General features: G+C 58.9%; 1 protein-coding gene across 6 annotated transcripts; it reads left to right on the plus strand.

Annotated features, from left to right (window-relative positions):
• Window positions 1-473: 473 nt before the first annotated feature.
• Window positions 474-17299, plus strand: PDLIM7 (PDZ and LIM domain 7). 6 transcript variants are annotated; one of them, XM_087429307.1, is made up of 13 exons: window positions 474-576; window positions 1512-1618; window positions 5479-5630; window positions 5711-5741; window positions 6205-6323; window positions 6975-7111; window positions 7240-7276; window positions 8234-8304; window positions 8452-8692; window positions 9723-9903; window positions 16465-16585; window positions 16687-16802; window positions 16956-17299. In XM_087429307.1, the coding sequence occupies exons 2-13, from the start codon at window positions 1523-1525 to the stop codon at window positions 17040-17042; spliced, it is 1389 nt and encodes a 462-aa protein (XP_087285433.1). In that variant the 5' UTR covers window positions 474-576; window positions 1512-1522; the 3' UTR covers window positions 17043-17299. The 6 variants fall into 6 exon arrangements, with proteins under 6 accessions (XP_087285433.1, XP_087285434.1, XP_087285435.1 ...); XM_087429308.1 differs by having other exon boundaries at window positions 8455-8692; XM_087429309.1 differs by having other exon boundaries at window positions 8243-8304.
• Window positions 17300-18955: the final 1656 nt, after the last annotated feature.

An 18955-nucleotide genomic window follows, 5' to 3' on the forward strand; every position in this document is an offset into this window, starting at 1 on the left:
TCGATGTGTCTCCTCCCACCAAGTTTCTTCGATTTAGAAATTCTGGAGCCGCGGATGCCTGCGCCTTACGCCAAAGAATGCCTCCTCACGGCGGCCCTGCAAGGCCAGTATTATTGTCCCATTTTTCCGGGGAGGAAACTAATGTTCAGAGACAACTAATGCCCAGATCTGTTTGATTTCGAAGGCTGCCTTCTTTTCACTCGGCCAGCGGGAGGCGCAAGGCGTTGGCCGAGCGGCTGGCTGGGCTCCCAGACGCGGCATCCCGCAGCCCAGGCCCCGCCCCAGCCCCGCGCCAGCCCCGCGCCACCAAGGGGGCCGGGGCGGGCCGTGCCGTCCAGCTCAAAGCGAGACGAGATTTCGTGATTGGGCAGGGAGGGAGGATTGGGTGGGGCTTCCCACTGACGGACCGGCCGCTCGCGGGCGTGTCCTCGATGGGGGCGTGGCCTGGGGCACCGCCCCCTTCAGCGGGCTCAAAGCGGACGGCAGCCACGGGGGAGGGGTCAGAACACGAGCGGCTGAGCCCAACACCGCGTTTGGGAGACCGCTGCCGAGCAGCGCCTCGGCGGGGCCGAGCAGGTACAGGCGACAGCGCGGGGCGTCTCGGGCTGGGCCAGGCGGGGGACAGAGGCCTGCTGGGGACCGCAGAGGGCATTAGGGGTCGTGGCCAGCGCTGCGCTTCCTCCCTCGGGCCCGGGCCCCCGCCCCCGCCTTCCTGCGACGAAGCCGGCAGCGGCGGGACCGATTGGCGCCTGCGCCGCTTCCTGCGCTCGGGACTCGGCCAATGCATGGGGCCCGGGCGGGGGACCAGGGGGAAACTGAGTCACGTCGGAGTGGCATCACCCCCACTGGGCTCCAGGATGAATCCCCCTCCTGGCCACGCTTTGGGGTCCAGCCCCCACCGATTTCCGCAGAGCCTGCACCCCTGCCCGGTCCCCCCCAGCGCCCAGGGGTCCCGCCCTGGTTCCCAGCAGCCTCGACCGGTCCTGGAATGGCTAGGACTCGCTCCAGCCGCCTCCCTCCCCACCCCTCCCCCTCACGTCCCGAGCCCCCGTGTGCTCCCTCCGCTGACTCTCCGCACAGTGTCAGCTTACACGCCTTATATAGTCCTAGCAGGCTCCAGCTGCGGCCTGCCTGCCGGGACCTGGGGGCGGGGGAGAGGAGTGCCGGGCCCCTGACTCACCCCACCGCCATCCGAGGCTCAAGGCTGGCTTAGGGGGAGGCCGTGCCAAATTAGCCCTGCGGCCCACTCCTGGATGAAAAGAACCTCAAGACTGGATGCGGGCTCCCCTCACCCTCCCAGTCCCTGGGGGAGGAGGGTTGCCCCTGTCTTTCCAAAGTGAGGCCTGCCAGCCAGCAGCCCAGCCAGACCTGACAAGGTGCCCGCCTGCAGATGCCCTGGGTGTGCTAAGCGTCTGCTTGTGCCTGCGTGGCACCAGTCCAAGGCTGGTGTCCAGAGCTGGGCCTGCCTGCACACTCACTATGCTGGCCACTCACCTTCTCTCTCCTCTCAGGAACGGACACCATGGATTCCTTCAAGGTGGTGCTGGATGGCCCAGCACCTTGGGGCTTCCGGTTGCAGGGGGGCAAGGACTTCAATGTGCCCCTGTCCATCTCCCGGGTGAGCCTAGGTTGGGGGAGGGGCTCCCCCAGGAGTCTTTGGGTGCTCAGGTTTCCAGTGGGTGATGGGAGGAGTCTGAGCAGGAGGGAGCCAGGGCCAAGAGTCCAGGAGGTGTCCAGGTCCAGAGATGTGGTGGTCACCTGCCACAAGGACTCCTAACTAGGTGGATACTGGGAAAGAAGTCCTCATACTTCCCCAGCACTGCACTATACCTGATGCCATTCCATGAAGCTCCTGGGGCCACCTCTGAGGCCTGAGGGATGTCCATTCTGCAGGAGGGGAGTCTGAGATCTCCAGGAAGTGTCTAGGCCCTTGAGGGAGCAATGCTTGGAGCCAGCCCCCAGGCAGGACACTCAGACTGCAGGATCTCACTTCACCCTCACTGCCACCCAGGGAATAGCAGTTGTCATCCTGTTTTTCCAGATGAGGGAGCTCAGGACTGAGAGAGGTGGAGGCGCTCCTCCAGCAATTCCATGACAAAGCAGGGATTGGGATTCAGGCACTGGGATGGCCTGCAGTTTTCGTGGTTAGGAGAGTGAGGAGGGTCTCTTTCCAGCCTGTGCGAGGACCTGCATCCCCCACTGGTCCCATTCAGGATACAGTGGCCTTTGACCCCAAGCAGGGGTGTGGGACAGGTCTCTAGGGCTGTGACTCCTAAGATCCTGCCCTGGTGGGGGTGGAGCTAAGGGCTGGCTCCTCCCTGTGGCAGGGGGATTGCCTTATAAGCCCAAGAATGCAGCCCCATGCTGGGATGGCCATCTGCTGGCTGGAGTCTGCAGAGCCGAAAAAGGCTGGCCTAGGCCGGGACCCCTGAACCGCATTGGTGGGCCCCTCAGCTGGTGACCACCAGGCCATAGCTCCAGCTGTAGGGTCAGTTGTGGGACATAGACAACAAACTGCCTGCCCAGAGAGGGTGAGGGCTGGTGTCTCTGACTGTGGCCTAGGAGTCAGTGTGGGGTGGGGACTTCCTGTCCCCACATCTGCCTGTGCAGAGAGGCCCACCCGGGTGCCTGGTGGGCAGGCGGCTGTTGGCAGGAAGCCCAGGGCAGGCACAGCCTGGAGGGGGCCAGAAGGTTGTCCAGGCACTGCCCAGCCTGAGAGGGGCCCCAAGGCGGAGTCTGCGGGAGTTGGGCTTGGTGGCCAGGGCAGGCAGGCGGTCACTGATCTTCCCAGGGACCTTTCCATGGGGTTCCCCTGGAAACTACCCTGTCAGCAGGTCTCCCTACAACACACACACCCAGCCCTTACGGTCCTGATGCCTTGCCAGCCCAGAAAACCTATCCTGAATCCCCCTCCCTGGAAAGTGCTGGCCAGTGTGGCTGGGGAGTCGCAGGCCTTGGCTGGCCTGTGAGACTGTTTCTTCATTGGTGGGGATGGGCAACATAGTGAGCTTGGGGGATGGACTTTCAGCTGTGGCCTGTTGGGGGCACTCTGGGCCACGCCTTGCTTGTCAGCAGCCCCAGTGTGTGGGTGGGGTGGTGAGCTGAGCCCAGCCCTGGAGTTGGACCTAGGCCCTGGTGGGTGGGCCGATGGGGTGGTCTTTTCTGAGCTGGGCCAGCCCCCTCTGTCTCCCCTGACCCCGGCATGGAGAGAGGAGGGAGGGGCTCCCAGGACTGGCTGTGGGCCCAGGCCTGGGAGATGAGGTAACGTCTGGGACTTGGGGGTTGGGCTGCTCGGTGGAGCCCTCAGGCTGACTCACCCCCACCCCATGCAATGTCCAGCCCCCTGGCTCTTCACCTCCTTCGTACTTAGGGCCTCCCTGCTTCTCTCTCCAGCCACCCCTCTGCCCCCTACCCCCGAGTTCTCTCCTGCTTCTTTCTCTACCTCTCTGAGCACTCTCCCATCCCTCCTGTGCTTCCTGTCCTCCTCACTCGGGAAAGGAAGTAGTCCCCAACTCCCCACTCCTTTTTCGGGGAGCCAGCTGCTCCTGCCCCCCACCAAGACCCCCAGCTCAAGCTCAGCCCACATGTCACAGGAGCCAGCCCAGCCCGTATGGGAGGGAGTGGCTGGACCAGGTTTCCGTTCTATTGACTCACCATAACCTTGAGTAAGTCATTTCCCCTCAAGGGTGTCACTTCCTCATGCCCATTATAAGGGGTTGTTGGATTGCACTGAAGGTGAGAGAGGGGATCCAGGCCCCAAACTCAGCCAGGGGGTCAGGGAGTCTTTCTAGGTGGGCTGACCTCTGAGTTGGGCCCCAACACTCAGCAGAGGTAGCCTAGTGTAATAGAGCCTTAGAGTCAGGGTCAAACCTGGCCCTGCCTCTTGCTAGGTGGGCATCTGAGGCAAGCTACTTAACCTCTGTGTTTTCCCCTGTGTGAAATGGATATAATCTCAGACCCTGCTCCACAGGGTTATTGGAGGATTCAGTGTCAGCATGTGGCAATACTAGGTGCTCAATAAATGTAAGCTGCTGTTCTTACTATTTTGCAGTGAAAAAGGAGCTGCCCAGCTGTCTTACCCTTCCAACCTCCCCAGCATGGAATAGAGCTGTCAAACCCAGCTCTCCCTTCTTGCCCCAGTGCTGTCAGTCTCTGCGTCTGGTCCCTCTGCCCTCTCTCTGGAACCTCCTGCTTCCCCTCTCCTTGCCTTAGCTCAGTCTGTGCACTGGCGCACTGAGGAGCCTCTTGGGGCCATGGGCAGCCTATATCCCCCAATCCACCCCCCCACACCTGTGAAGTGTGAATCTGCCTTCCAGCACTTCCCCCACAGAAACCTGCTCAATACCAGGCACCTTGCTGGATGGCCGGGCAGCCCTGTGGCCTGAGACCCATGAACAGTGGCACTGCCCTTGCCTGGGTTGCTGCCACTGGGCTAGAGTGCTGGGAGGGCCCACTGGGGTTTGTCAGGGTTACCTCTGGCCAGGGCCTGGGAAATATTCCACCCCAGGCCTTCAAACTGCTAACAGCCCCTCTCCTAACCTCAAGGCCAGGTCCTGGTCCCTTCATCCCCTAGGCAGCACAATCTACTTTCCGGTTTTTGTTTTTTTTATTGAGGTCATAATAGTTTATAACATTGTGAAATTTCAGTTGTACATTATTTGTCAGTCACCATACAAATGTGCCTCTTCACCCCTTGTTCCCACCCCCCAACTGACTCTCCTTTCACCAAGGCCCACTGCTTCCCAGAAGTCATCCTTGATGGTCTCATCTCATGCTGGTAGTGACCATTCTTTCCAGCCTCCTATTGCCCCTCACCTCACTGACCACAGGAACCCGGGATTCCCAATGCAGAGCCTGAAGGACTGGAGGAGAGAGTGATGCGGCAGTTGAAGGCTTGGGGGTGATGCTCATTTATAGCCTCTGAAGCCCCAGCTGACACCTTGGTTCCCCTTCAGGCACTGTTCACTGGGATCTGGAGATGATGGGGCCTATTCCTGGCTCTTAAAGGGTCCTGGCAGATCCTTGCAGACGGCCCCAGGACAGGGTGCTGGTAGCGTAAGAGGTCAGTGAGAGCACCCAGCAGTGTCAGGGAGGAACTTGCCCCATGCCCAAGCCAGAGGGCATGTCTGGTGCGTGGAATAGCCTGGGCAAGAGGCCAGCAGGGGCCTAAAGAGGATATGGTTGGAGCTGAAAAGCTTGAGGTTTAGCCTGAGGGTGGCTGCTTGTTGATGTCATAGTAGTTTCTGGATCGTGGGGAGGGTCGAGGAGGTGAATAACTAAATAAGCAGGGCGATTGTGAAGCTCAGGTGAGCCACACTCCTCCTAGATAACTTTAGTATCCAGCAACTGCCTAGAATTATGTTGAACGAGAAGGTCTCTGGGTGCTAGAAGTGGGGCTGAGTAAGCAGGGTTGTCTACTGTTGGCCCCAGTTTGGTCCGCAGAGTCTTGGGCCTCCCTGACCCTCCATCTCTCCACAGCTCACTCCTGGAGGCAAAGCTGCACAGGCTGGTGTGGCCGTGGGCGACTGGGTGCTGAGCATCGACGGTGAGAATGCCGGGGGCCTCACGCACATTGAAGCCCAGAACAAGATCCGTGTCTGCGGGGAGCGCCTCAGCTTGGGTCTCAGCAGGTATGCGGGCGCTGGCCTACCCGGCAGGTGGGGGCACCTTCGGGCCTGGCTCGCCATCACCCCTTCGCCTTCTCCTCCAGGGCCCAGCCGGCTCAGAGCAAACCACAGAAGGTAGGCGACGGTCCTGGGTCATCTGGGTGGTGGGCCGGGTGGGATTGGACGCCCAGGCTAACCTGCCCTTCCTGGCGTAGGCTCGGTACCCCCATCCCTGGCGGGGAGCAGAGGGCGGAGACTGGAGCTGGGGAGAGTCTGGGGAACTGGGAGTTGGGCCGGGGGCTGCCTCACGGTCCGGGTACCACGCATGTCTGCTTGTCTGTCGGCCCGCTGCTGCCGGCTTGTGCTGCAAGCCGCGCTCGCTCATCTGCCCTTGGGCCTGCTTGGGCCGAGATCATCGCTCCCAAATGGGCCCCTTGAAACCGGAGTCGCCCCCTCCCCTGTAGCCCCTGGCCAGATGTGTGGGGGCAGGGCTGGAGCACCGCTGTCCTCTCCACGCGGGGCGGGGGGAGGGGGGCGCCCCACTCCCACCCAGACCCCCGCCCCCCCTGCCCGGCTGTGTGGCTCTGTCTCCGCCCAGGCCCTGGCCCCCGCCGCGGACCCCCCGCGGTACACCTTTGCACCCAGCGCCTCCCTCAACAAGACGGCCCGGCCCTTCGGGGCGCCCCTGCCTGCTGACAGCGCCCCGCAGCAGAATGGGTACGTCTGTCCTGCCTGCCCACCGCCCACACTATCTGTCGCGGCCCCACGCCCGCTGCTGCTCCGTCTGCGCTGCACCCCAGCCCGGCCGAACCGTGTGGCAGCGACCCCTTGTGGCTGGGGCAGGGGCTGCAGGCACAGGGCCCCTCGAAGGGTGTGGCTCCTGTCCAGGCACTGCCCTCCTAGGGGCTCTGAACGAGGCAGCGCCCCCCGCCGGCGGCCTGGGGTTGGGGTGTGGCGTCGGGCCGACTAAGCCCCAGACACTCAGTGCAGCCTTGCCCCTGGCTACTCTGACCCCTTGCCATCTTTCTTCTTCACCTGTGTCTGTCCCTTTATCTGTCCATCTGTCTATTTCCTTCACAGGTGCAGACCCCTGACAAGTCAGTGAGCCCCCTCTGCCTGTCCCTCTTTTCCTTCCTTTTGGCACTCTGGGCGGTGGCCCCTCCCCACCCTGGCTGCCTTCCTCTCACCCTGACTGCCCTCTTCCCTCTCACTTACCTGCCCCCCGCCCCCCACCCCCACCCCAGCAGGGCCCTGGCCTTGCCCTTCCCCACTCTCCCATCACCATAGCCCACGTGTACCAAATCCCAGGAGGGGCTGCCCCCACTGCCCACCCCCAGCATGAGGTTCTGAGCCACACCCTCCCCACAGACAGCCGCTCCGACCGCTGGTCCCAGATGCCAGCAAGCAGCGGCTGATGGAGGACACAGAGGACTGGCGGCCGCGTCCTGGGACAGGCCAGTCCCGTTCCTTCCGCATCCTTGCCCACCTCACGGGCACCGAGTTCAGTAAGTGCCAGCCTGGGGCAGGGTGGACTCTCTTCCTGGTCCCCAGCCCAGGCCTGGGCTCAGCCAGAGCTCAGGGCTGGGGTGCCCCTCTGTCTTCTCTTGATCAATACCTGCCTCTGCCCTCTCAGTGCAAGACCCGGATGAGGAGCACCTGAAGAAATCAAGGTAAAAGGATGGGCACCAGTCTTTCTCTGATCTCCTGCCTCTCCTGCTCCAGCCCCTGCCCTATGTCTGCTCCTGGGCATCCCCAGCCAGGGCGCTCCATTCTCTTTCTTTCTTTCGTTCTTTCCTTCCTTCTGTTCTTCCTCCTTTCCATTTCTCCTTCCTTCCACTTCCTCCTTCTCTCTCTGCCCCTCAGGGAAAAGTATGTCCTGGAGCTGCAGAGCCCACGCTACACACGCCTCCGGGACTGGCACCACCAGCGCTCTGCCCACGTGCTCAACGTGCAGTCGTAGCCTGGCCCTCACCGGCCGGCTGCCCTCTCTGCCTCACTCTTTCTGTTCCTCCTGCCCACGGCACCCCTCCTTGGTGCCTCCAGCTTCTGCCTACCTCACCCACCCCTTTCCTGCCCCTGGACTGAGCCTCCTGCTGGCCTGGCCCTGGCCATGCCTGCCTGGCACAGGGCCTGGCTCTGTCTGCCACTGCCCTCCTTCTTTGCCCTGTGGTACTGCTGTCTGCCAGGTCTCTGCTGGCTTGGGCATGGAAATAAACATTCTCAACACTGCTTTCTCTGCCTCTGTCTTCTATCTTTGTGGGGTTGGTTTGTATTTTGGGCATGGGGGTGTTAGTTCACACCGAGTGTGGGCCCTGCCAGTCTGGGTCTCAGTGGGAGGGAGTACCCGGTAAAGAGGGCCCTGCCGTCAGAGCTAGATCTCTGGGATGAGGGGAGCCCCAAGAGCTGCCCCAGAGTGAGATCCCTGCTCCACCTCCCAGCCCTGTACAACAGACCAGCCAGCTGGAACCTGGCTGGAAGAAGCTGCCCTACCATTCCTACCCCAGTGGACCTGGAGTCCAGCTCAGCAGCTCTCATACACCCAGGCATCTCCCATGGGGCCAGCAGGACCAAGGTTGGGGGGTAGGGCCATGCCAAGAGCCTCAGCTGTGCAGGGCCTTGAATGGCAGATCTTGCAGCCAGGTGCCCAGGACAGAAGCCCCAGCCCCAGCCTCAGCTACACCCCAGGAACCCTGGCCTGGTGAGAGAGAGTGGGCTTGGGCCTGGGGAAGGGTGGGTAGCCCCCAGGGGCATGGGGGTGGCGGGCCTCTGCAAGCTGCCCTGGGCTCTACCCTCTGTCCTTTGGGGTTCCTGGGCACCCCCCTGGAGCCACTTTCCTTGGCCCTAGCAGGCCCTACCACCCCCAGCTCCACCAGCCGCCCACCCTGGGCTGTGGACCCTGCATTTGCCGAGCGTTACGCCCCAGACAAGACAAGCACGGTGCTAACCCGGCACAGCCAGCCGGCCACCCCCACACCTCTGCAGAACCGGACCTCCATCGTGCAAGCAGCTGCTGGAGGGGGTGCAGGAGGGGGCAGCGGCAGCAATGGCAAGACTCCTGTGTGCCACCAGTGCCACAAGGTCATCCGGTGGGTGGCCCTGTTCCTTTCCTACCCTGGCCTTTCCTGTCCCAAAGCCCAGCCCTGGCATCTTTCTGACCTCTGTTCCCCCGTCTGTCTCCCCACTCATCTCAGCTACCACTACAGGAGGATGAGGATTCAGTTGCCACTTGGAGTTGGGGTAGAGACATGGCCTGGGTCCTCAGATTCTGAATCCTGCATCACGTACCCCCCCCCGCCCCCCAAACACACACACAGCTTCTGTCAGCGTTTGCCCTGGTCAAATGGAGGAAGTGCCAGTGACACATCTGAGCTGTGCCTCTGCACTCGCTGCTCCCTGGGCGAGGAAGGCCCTGCGCCTCCCAGCCCCTCTGCCTCTCTCCCTCCTGCTTGCTCAGTCTCTCCTGCTGAGCCTCTGCTTTCAGAGCAGACAGGCCAGAGGCCCCTCTCCCTCTGCGCTGCTCCCGGGGGCCCAGCAGGGTCACACAGCCTCCAGAGTCAGTGTGCTAGATTCTGGAACCTTCCTAGTTCTCAACCCCAGCCCTGCCCTCAACTCCTGTCAGCTCTTAGGCTCTGCAGAGCAGCCCCTCCTTCAGACACCCCCATTTATCTGGGACCTGCGGGCCCTTCCCCAGGCCAGATGGAACAGGCAAGCAGCACAGCATGGGCACCAGGGACAGCTCAGGTGCCCACTGGTCTTCAGGGCTCCTGGGCACTCCGGCCTCCTTCTCTTCAGGGCGGCAGTTCCTTTGGTTTGGCTCATTGGGCCCAAGGCAGCACCCCTCCCCCCGCCGCCCCCCCACCCAATGTAGCCCTTCTCCCTGTTTGAAGGTTGACCCCTCCCTCGTCTCTTGTCATCAAAGCAGTGCAGGAGCATCACTCTTGCCGTGTGACCTTGGGCAGGTCACCTCCCAAGCCTATTTTCTCCCCTATCTGGAAAGCAGGGAGAATGAACTTCTCCTTGAAGGCTTCAGAATAGGTGTTCAGTAAACCCACTTGGGCCAGGAGCCCCTACCTCGTTTGCAGACACTCCTTCTCACTGCCGTTGCCTCCCACCCAGGGGCCGCTACCTGGTGGCGCTGGGCCACGCATACCACCCTGAGGAGTTTGTGTGTAGCCAGTGTGGGAAGGTCCTGGAAGAGGGCGGCTTCTTCGAGGAGAAGGGTGCCATCTTCTGCCCACCTTGCTATGACGTGCGCTACGCACCCAGCTGTGCCAAGTGCAAGGCGAAGATCACAGGCGTGAGTGGGGCTGAGGGGAATGGGGGGGGGATCCCAACCCTGTCAGCAGTGGGGAGTGCTGTTGAGCAACTCCTTGGCCTGGGGGCTCTCCCTGCCTGAGCCCTTTGGATCCTTAGCAGCCTCATAAGCAGGCTGCTATATTGGCCTCACTTTATATTAACCAAGATCCTCTTAACAAATGACAAAAAATTCTGCTCAAAAGGGCTCAAGCAAAAAAAGAAAGGTATTGGTTCAAATAAGCAGCAAGCCCAAGGGGCACTAACTTCAGGCCTAACTGAACGCAGGTCCTGAGGTCATCAGAACTCCTTTTCTACCACTTGCCTGTGTTTTTATCTGTATTGGCTTTGTTCCCAGCATACTTTTCCCTAGAAGGTGGCAAAGATGGTGCCAGGGTTAGATCTCCCCCGCTGAGCCCCACAAGTGAACAAGAGCGCCTCTGGGCCAGTCGATGCATCAAGAGTCCCAGTGCTAATGCTCATTGGCCTGGCTTGTGTCACATGCCCATCTCTGAACCAAGCCCTGTGACTCAGATTGGCTAGGCCTGGGTGACACTGACTCCTGGAGCAAGATTTGGGTGGCCCTGCCTGAACCACAGACTGCGAGTGAGGTAGGACTGGTTCCTTGAAATAAAACCAGGATGACATTACCTGAAGAAGGGAAGTAAGTGCTGGTCAGGCCAAAACAAGAGATGGCCGCCGTGTCAGTGGGGTTGCATTCAGCTGCGGTCACAGAAAACCCCGTTACAGAGATGCAATCAGAAGGGGTTATTGACTTCAGTCACAAGAATTCCGAGGCTGGAACAGCCGCTCAAGGATGCCTTTAGGCTTTTCCTGCTTTTTGGCTCTGAAATCCTCAGCATGTAGACCTTGTCCCCAAGCTTATCTACTGTAGTTGCCAGATGGCTGCTGAAGCTGCAGTCTTTGTGTTCCTGTAGTCAGGAAGGAGAGGGAAGGGGCAAATGGCATTCTTTTTTTTTTTTTTTTTTTTTAAAGATTTTATTTATTTTATTTTTCCCCCCAAAGCCCCAGTGGATAGTTGTATGCCGTAGCTGCACATCCTTCTAGTTGCTGTATGCGGGACTCGGCCTCAGGATGAACGGAGAAGTGGTGCCTCGATGCGCACCCGGGATCCGAACCCGGGCCACCAGCATCGCAGCGCGCGCACTTAACCACCAAGCCACAGGGCCGGCCCGCAAATGGCATTCTTTTAACAGGGTTTTGCTTTTTGACTCTGGAAGAAAAACTAGAAACTTGCATCTGTATCTCAGTGGTGGAATTGTTATCCTATGAGCACCTGGGCCACAGGGGAAGCTGACAAACCCGTATCTTAACTTCCATCCTCCAAAAGAGAGGAAGGCAAAAAAGAAGGGGGCTGTGACAGGCTGTTGAAAGGCCAATCCATAGTGTCTTCTGCCCCGCACGCATGAGAAAACAGAGACTCTGAAAGATAACTTGATGTGCATGAAGGGCCCAGGATTACCGAGTGGCAAAGCCAGAACTTCAGACTCAAAAACTTGTGATTCAAAATGTTATTCTTGGGGCTGGCCCGGTGGCGCAAGCGGTTAAGTGCGTGCGCTCCGCTGCGGCGGCCCGGGGTTCTCAGGTTTGGATCCCGGGCGCGCACCAACGCACCGCTTGTCAGGCCATGCTGTGGTGGCGTCCCATATAAAGTGGAGGAAGGTGGGCATAGATGTTAGCCCAGGGCCAGTCTTCCTCAGCAAAAGGAGGAGGATTGGCAGACATTAGCTCAGGGCCGATTTTCCTCACACACACACACGAAAAATGTTATTCTTCTTGCTGAGGCTAAACACACAGCATAGCCCGAGCAGGTTGCCTGCGCGCCAAACTAGCTGCCTGCCAACCGGAGCCAGGCTTGGGGCTTGGGTCGGTGCGTGTCACGAGCAAAGGGTGACAGGCTGTCCACCTTCCTCCATTTGTGTCTTTATTAGGTGTGAGCAGTGTGCCCCATGCTGGGGACACCTCGTGAAGAGACAGACGTGGGTCCTGCCCCCAGGAGCTCACCCTGGGGAGGGGGCTGCGGAAGGTGTTGGGCTGAGGGCAGAGCCAGAGAAAAGGGGGCGGGATAGGTAGGGTGACAAGCTGAGGGGGTTCCTGTTGCACGTGTGTGGAAGCCGAAGCCCAGAGAGGGGCGGAAACAGCCCAAGTCTGCAGGACCTGAGGTCCTGCTGGAGCAGCCCCAGGCACTGCTGACTCCGGTGGGGGCTCTGCTGCCACTCACGCTTCTCCTTATTTCTGGATCCACAGTCTGAGCTGCCAGATGTGGCCAGAGAGCTCCGGTGATGTTCGTAGTAGTGAGGATTAGCTTGACCACTAGTGGCAGAAAACTTAAAATAAAGGTGGCTTATTTCTCACCTAAAGAAGTCCAGAGCCAGGCAGTCTGGGACTGGTAGGCAGATCCAAGCTCCTGTATCCTGTTGCTTAGCCATTCTCAGCAGGGGCTTACTTATCACTCGTAGTCCAAGATGGCTCTTGAGCCTCAGCCCAAGTGTCCATATTCCAGCCAGCAGGAAGTTGGAAGGGGAGGCAGGGATGGAGGGCCCATGGCAGCCATCCTTAGAAGATGCCGCCTCCCAACCCTTCTGCTTCCATCCATTGGCCAGAACTCAGTCACATGACCACACTGAACTGCAAGGGAGGCTGGAGAAGATAGTCTGTTTTGGGCAGCCATGTACCCAGCACAAAATGGGAGTTCTGTCAGTAGACAGGAAGGGGAGAATGGATATTAACACAGTCTTTGTCATTATAACGACGGTTCGTGTGGTGGGGCACTAGCTGTGTGTAGACATCCAGCTTCACAATCATACTACGAAGTCACTTTGGCTACTTCCATCTTACAGCTGAGGGAATTTTGTCCAAGATCACAGTCATTTCCCTGCCAGCCTAGGCCATACCCAGTTGGACTGTTCTGGCAGAGTGGGCTGGATCCCAGGACCCTTCTTGAGCTGGGCATCTGGGTTTGCTTCCCATAGGTCTAGGCCCTCTTGTTCACTGACCGCTCTGCCTGCATTACACCGTACTCGTCTTGCCCCGCCCCAGTCCTGGGTGGGCAGGGTTGTCACCCAGGCCACAGATGGGGAGCTGAGGCTCCCAGGGCCCAGCTGGCTCCTGGGGGCTGGAGTAAGTCTTGGGTGAGAAACCCTCTCCTGCCTCGACCGAGGCCAATGGCTCCATAGAGCTGCCCAGGGCCCTCAGCTCCTACTCTTGCAGGGACTCCAGGGCCTGACAGAACCTAGGGAGCCCCCACCTAACCCTCCAAGGGGCAGGAAGTTGACCTCCCCAACCTGCCACGAGCTCCATGCCCTGCCTGTGCCCAGCGCTCGGGACCATGCCTTCCTTCGAAGCTCAGCGTGGCGTGGGGAGAAACACAGTGCAATCAGATTGTTTCAGCGGAGTTGGAAAGAAGCTCTGAGGGCTGAGGGGACACATTAGAGTGGACCTGTCCTGGTCTGGGAACCATCTGGGACCCTATGCCATCAAGGCTTACCACTTACCAGCAGCCCCCCTTGCTCCGGTGCTCCATTTTACCAATGTGCTGTTCCCCTCGCCACAGGGCTGTCCCTGCACAGGCTGTCCTCTCTGCCAGGGACACTCTTTGGCACCCTCTTTATCTTGTGCCTTCTCATCTGGGACTCAAATATCACTTCCTCAGGAACACCTTCCCTGATACCCACTCTCCCCACCAGATGAGACCCCCCAAAAATTGGCTCACTACCCCCTAGTCTTTTTGTCCCATCACTTCCCCAGGTGTGGACTCCATGGGCTGGGACCAGGGCTGTTTTGGTCATGATTTATACTGTGCTCCTGTATAGGAGGTGGTCAGTAAATAGTTGACAGGAGTGGATGGAAGTAGTCTCTAAACTGAACTTGAAACATGAGTAGGAATTCGCTCGGAGAAGGATCTGGGGAGATTATTACAAGCAGAGGAAATAGCTCATGTCCCAGGGCAGCACCTGGGGAGGGTGTGAGAGGAGACAGAAGAGGTGGACGGGGGTGTGAGAAGAGACAGAAGAGGTGGGTGGGGGTGTGTGAGGAGACAGAAGAGGTGGGCGGGGGTGTGAGAAGAGACAGAAGAGGTGGACGGGGGTGTGTGAGGAGATGGAACAGGTGGACAGGGGTGTGAGAAGAGACGGAAGAGGTGGACGGAGACTGAGGAGACAGAAGAGGTGGATGGGGCTGTGAGAGGAGTTTGGAGCTGAGGGCTGATGTGGTCAGATTTGCCTCAGCCAGCTTCCTCTGGGGCGGGAGGAGACAGCTAGAAAAGAGGAACTGAGGCTGCTCGGCCTGGGTCAGGGAAGTGGGGATGGAGAGGCAGACAGATAGAGGAAAGATAAGGGAGTAAAATAGACAGTGACAGCTGGGTCTTCTGAATACTGACAGAAACCTGACTCCCTGCCCACACGCCCCCGGACCCCATTCTGGGCTCCCCAAGCTTCTGCCGAGTCCCCTGTCCTACCAGCTTGCAGCCACATTCTTTCCCCTGGACCCTTTGCTTTTTGAAAAGAGGCAACACTAGGCAGTGGGAAGAGCCAGCTTTGGAGGCAGGCAGACTTGGGCACGAAATTCGTTTCTACCGTCTATTGGCTGTGTGACCTGGGACAAGTCGCTCTCGGCCTCACTAAAGTGGGGATGGCAGTAACTTCCTGGCCAGGGTGGTTTTGAGTTGTATGTGAGATGTGACATCAATGTTGTAGAGGGCACAGATGGGCCACCTGAGAGCTGCATGCTGCCGACACATGTCTAGCTAGGTCCACACTGCTTCATTTTTAAATTAATGGCTAATATTTAAAAAATCAGGAGATTTCGGGGCCGGCCTGGTGGCACAGCAGTTGAGTGCACGTGCACCGCTGCGGCAGCCCGGGGTTCGCAGGTTTGGATCCCGGGCGCGGACCTACGTACGCACTACTTGTCAGGCCATGCTGTGGCGGTGTCTCATATAAAGTAGAGGAAGATGGGCACGGATGTTAGCCCAGGGCCAATCTTCCTCACAAAAAATAAATAAATAAATAAATTAATTAATTAAATAAATCAAGAGATTTCACTTTAACATGTAGATTTCCACCTGAGCCTTCTAGGCATTCCTAAATGAACTGGTCAGCACTGCCCCTACAGGCAGAACCGGTGCTCTGCCATGACACAGTGCCCACCTTGCTGTATTGTGTAGCCACCCAGCCCTGGCAGGCACTGGGTCTGGGACCCCCAGCTTCAAATGCAGGGCCATCCTCACAGCAACCCTGCAAGGCTGGGATTAGGTTCCCATTTCACAAGGGAAGGAACCAAGTGTCGGGAGAAGGTAAAGCTGTTGGCAAAGTCCCCTAGCTAAGAAGCAAGGTCTAGCTGAAGCCCCAGGCCTGACCCCGTTGAGGCCCCACACTGCTCTCCACCTGCTCCAGATCTGAATGCTGTGGCCCTGCTTGGCCCAAGGGATCCAGGGATTGACAGCTGGCCCAGGGAGAGCTGAGCCCCGCCCAGATTAACTCAAAAATCACTTGTTGATAGGCATGTAGGGGGCCAGGCCCTGTTGGGATCTATCAGTTAATAGAACAGTTGATGTTCTAACCAGAAGGTCCTGCCCTCCTGGACCTTACCTTTGAGCAGGAAGAAGGGGGGAGAGGCAGATGATAAGCAATGGACACAATAGGTAAATTACCTAGTAGTGTTACTAAGAGAAAAGTTGTGGAGAAAAGGAAAGCACAGAGATAGAGGTATTGGAAGTATGGCATTGAGAAGGCAGGTTGGAATATGAACTGGTGTTATCAGAGTGGGCTTCATGGAAAAGGTAACATTTGAGCAGAAACCTGAAGGAGGTGAGGGCTGAGCCTTGCAGATATCTGGAGCAGAGCAGTCTAGGCAGAGGGGACAGCTGGTGTGAAGCCCCAAGACAAGTGTGCTTGGTGCATCAACCATGGGCAAGAGGCCATTGGGAGAGCAAAGGGACAGAGGCCAGACCGCGGCCCCTGGGCCCTTCACTTGGGCCCTTCATAGGGCTGTGGCTTTTGCTCAGAGAAATGTGGAGCAGGTGGGAATTCGAGCAGAGGGGGATGTGGCCTGGCTGGTGTTGACATCAGACTGGAGGGGCAGAGGGAGGAGCACGGAGGCAAGTTTTGTGAAGTCCCTGAGGCCACAGACGCCTGAGGCTCATGTTCTGCATCAGGGATGCTATGAGAAGTGGTCCAAACCTGGATGCCTCTTGGAGGTGAAATCGAGCAGGATTTCTTGGAGGACCTGATGTGGGACGTGAGAAAGAGGGGAACTTAGCCTGTGGAAATGGAAGGATGGAGGTGCCATCAGCTGAGATGGAGACTGCTCTGGGAGGAGCAGGTTTGGGGGGTGGAGATTGGGAGCTTGGCTTTGGACGTGGCAAGCCTGAGAGGCGTGGACTTCTGTGGGGAGACCTCAGGGGGGGAGATAGAGAGTGGGAGGGGTGGGTGTGCAGCTGTAACCTTTACCATGGGAAGGAAGAGGGCCCGAGGCCAGCGTTCCTGTGTCCTGGGCTCTGGAGAGGAGGGGGCTGAGCCCCCTGGTGACTGTCGCCTCCTCCCAGGAGATCATGCATGCCCTGAAGATGACCTGGCACGTGTATTGCTTTACCTGCGCAGCCTGCAAGACACCCATTCGTAACCGGGCCTTCTACATGGAGGAAGGGGCACCCTACTGCGAGCGAGGTACTTGGCGGGCCAGGCAAGGGGGCAAGGCCAGGTGAGGGGGGCGGGGTGTGGGACATGTGAGAACCCAGCACCCCCTTCCTCTCTGTGTCGGTCTCCAGACTATGAGAAGATGTTTGGCACGAAATGCCGTGGCTGTGACTTCAAGATTGATGCTGGGGACCGCTTCCTGGAGGCACTGGGCTTCAGCTGGCACGACACGTGCTTCGTGTGTGCAGTGAGTGCCCCCCTCAGACTCGGGTCACCCCTAGCGCCCTGTGTTCTTCACCAGCCTCCCTCCCACCCCTTGCATCTGGGATTCATGAGAGGTTGGGAAGGGGCCTCCCCTGCCACCCTCAACCCCATGTGACTGGACCTTGGCTGTCCCCAGATATGTCAGATCAACCTGGAAGGAAAGACTTTCTACTCCAAGAAGGACAAGCCCCTTTGCAAGAGCCATGCCTTCTCCCACGTGTGAGCCTCTCCCACCCACTGCCACCTTGCCCAGCCCAGCCAGAGGGGTCACTGGTTCTGGAGTCATCACCCCGAGATTTCTGAGGAGAGCTGGCAAAAGTTGCCCCAACCCCAACTCCTGGCCGAAGCCTAGGGTTCCCTGGGCCCTGCCCCACCCCCTGCATCTCCCCCCCAACTCCCTCCACCACCATTGCACACCGGTGCTGGCCACACCGGCCCCTGTTCACGTCCAGTGCCACAATAAACCTGTATCCAGCTGTGTCCTGTGTGTGCTTCCCCCTACACGTCAGGAAGGGTGGGATTTGAGGCACATAGCAGGGCAGAGATTAAGACAGTTTGCCCAGGGCTTGCCACCCTGGTGGTCCTTGTGTTGGGGACGTGGAGGGCTCCTGGTCATCAGGAGGAGATAAAGGGGGATCCTGTGTGCTGGGCCCAGGCAGCCACAGAAGTGGGGGAGCCTGGCGTGGCCTGGCTTGGAGGTCAGGGAAGAGGAGTTGGGTGTGCACCTGCAGGGATCGGACATGGAAAACAGGCACAGCCAGAGGGCAGGCCCAGAGGTGCCGGCCGCCATCATACGCTTCAGCAGAAGAAGGTGGGGCTGAAAAGGGCAGCGCCCAGGTCCTGGGAGGCCACAAGTGCCGGGCTGGGGAGCTGGGACTGCTTCCTGAGGGCAAAGTGGGGGTGGGGAGTCAGGGCACAGAAGAGTTTGAAATAGTGAAGCAGGGGCAGGCCCCGTGGCTTAGCGGTTAAGTGCGCACGCTCCGCTGCTGGCGGCCCGGGTTCGGATCCTGGGTGCACACCGACACACTGCTTCTCTGGCCATGCTGAGGCCGCGTCCCACATACAGCGGCTGGAAGGATGTGCAACTATGACATACAACTATCTACTGGGGCTTTGGGGGGGAAGAAAAATAAATCTTAAAAAAAAAAAAGAAATAGTGAAGCAACCAGTTCAGATCTGTGTTGTAGAAAGAGCCCTGAGAGCCGAGAGCCATGAGCAGGGTGGACAGGAGGGAGACTAGGAGGACGGGCACGGGCCAGGGGAAGGGAGGAGCAGAAAGTGACATGGCAGAGATGCGACCCAGTGACAGGTCCCAGGGAGCCTAGAGTGGGGGCCTGGGGGATGAGGAGTGAGGAGAGGAAGGAAGGACACCCTGCTAGGGGTCTGGAATAGACCACCATTGCTTACATCATCTCACATGCTCTCCCAGCAGCCCTGTGAAGTGTCTGCAGTTAGACTCATTTCTTCTTTTTGTTTTTTTGGTTTTTTTAGGAAGATTGGCCCTGCACTGACATCTATTGCCAGTCTTTCTGTTTTTATTTTTTCTCCCCAAAGCCCCAGTAGATAGTTGTGTATCACAGCTGTGGAGTTGTAGCTCTTCTATATGGGACGCTGCCACAGCATGGCTTGATGAGCGGCGAGTAGGTCTGTGCCCAGGATCCGAACCGGTGAACACTGGGCCGCTGAAGCAGAATGCACGAACTTAACCGCTGCGCCACCAGGGTGGCCCCTAGACTCGTTTCATAGATGAAAGATTAGGAGACCTGACCAAGGCCGCACAGCCACTGAGCCATGAGCAGGGCTAGGAGCCAGGCCTGAAGCTGAGTACACTGTCCTGGGACTGGCTGACACTGAGCACCGTTCACCAGTGAGTGCCCCTCTGGGAAGCTCACTTCCGCCCGCCTCTCGACATCTGCAGGCTCTGGTGGTGGTCCCATCTTTCCCCAGGGCCCCTTGCTTCCCGCAGGTGCCCTCCACCACCCTAGGGGCACTGTTATCTCTCCTATCCCAAGCATGGACTGGAGAGGGACCAGACTAGGCCTAGACAACTTAGTGTGCCCATGGCCACCTGTCCTTCAGAGCTCCCTGGAATGAGGACCTTCAGCACATCTGAAGTTGCCGGCATTCTCAACAGGT

Source organism: Ceratotherium simum, chromosome 4, assembly GCF_057802395.1.
Source record: "Ceratotherium simum simum isolate JZ-2026a chromosome 4, ASM5780239v1, whole genome shotgun sequence".
NCBI classification, from domain to species: Eukaryota; Metazoa; Chordata; class Mammalia; order Perissodactyla; family Rhinocerotidae; genus Ceratotherium; species Ceratotherium simum.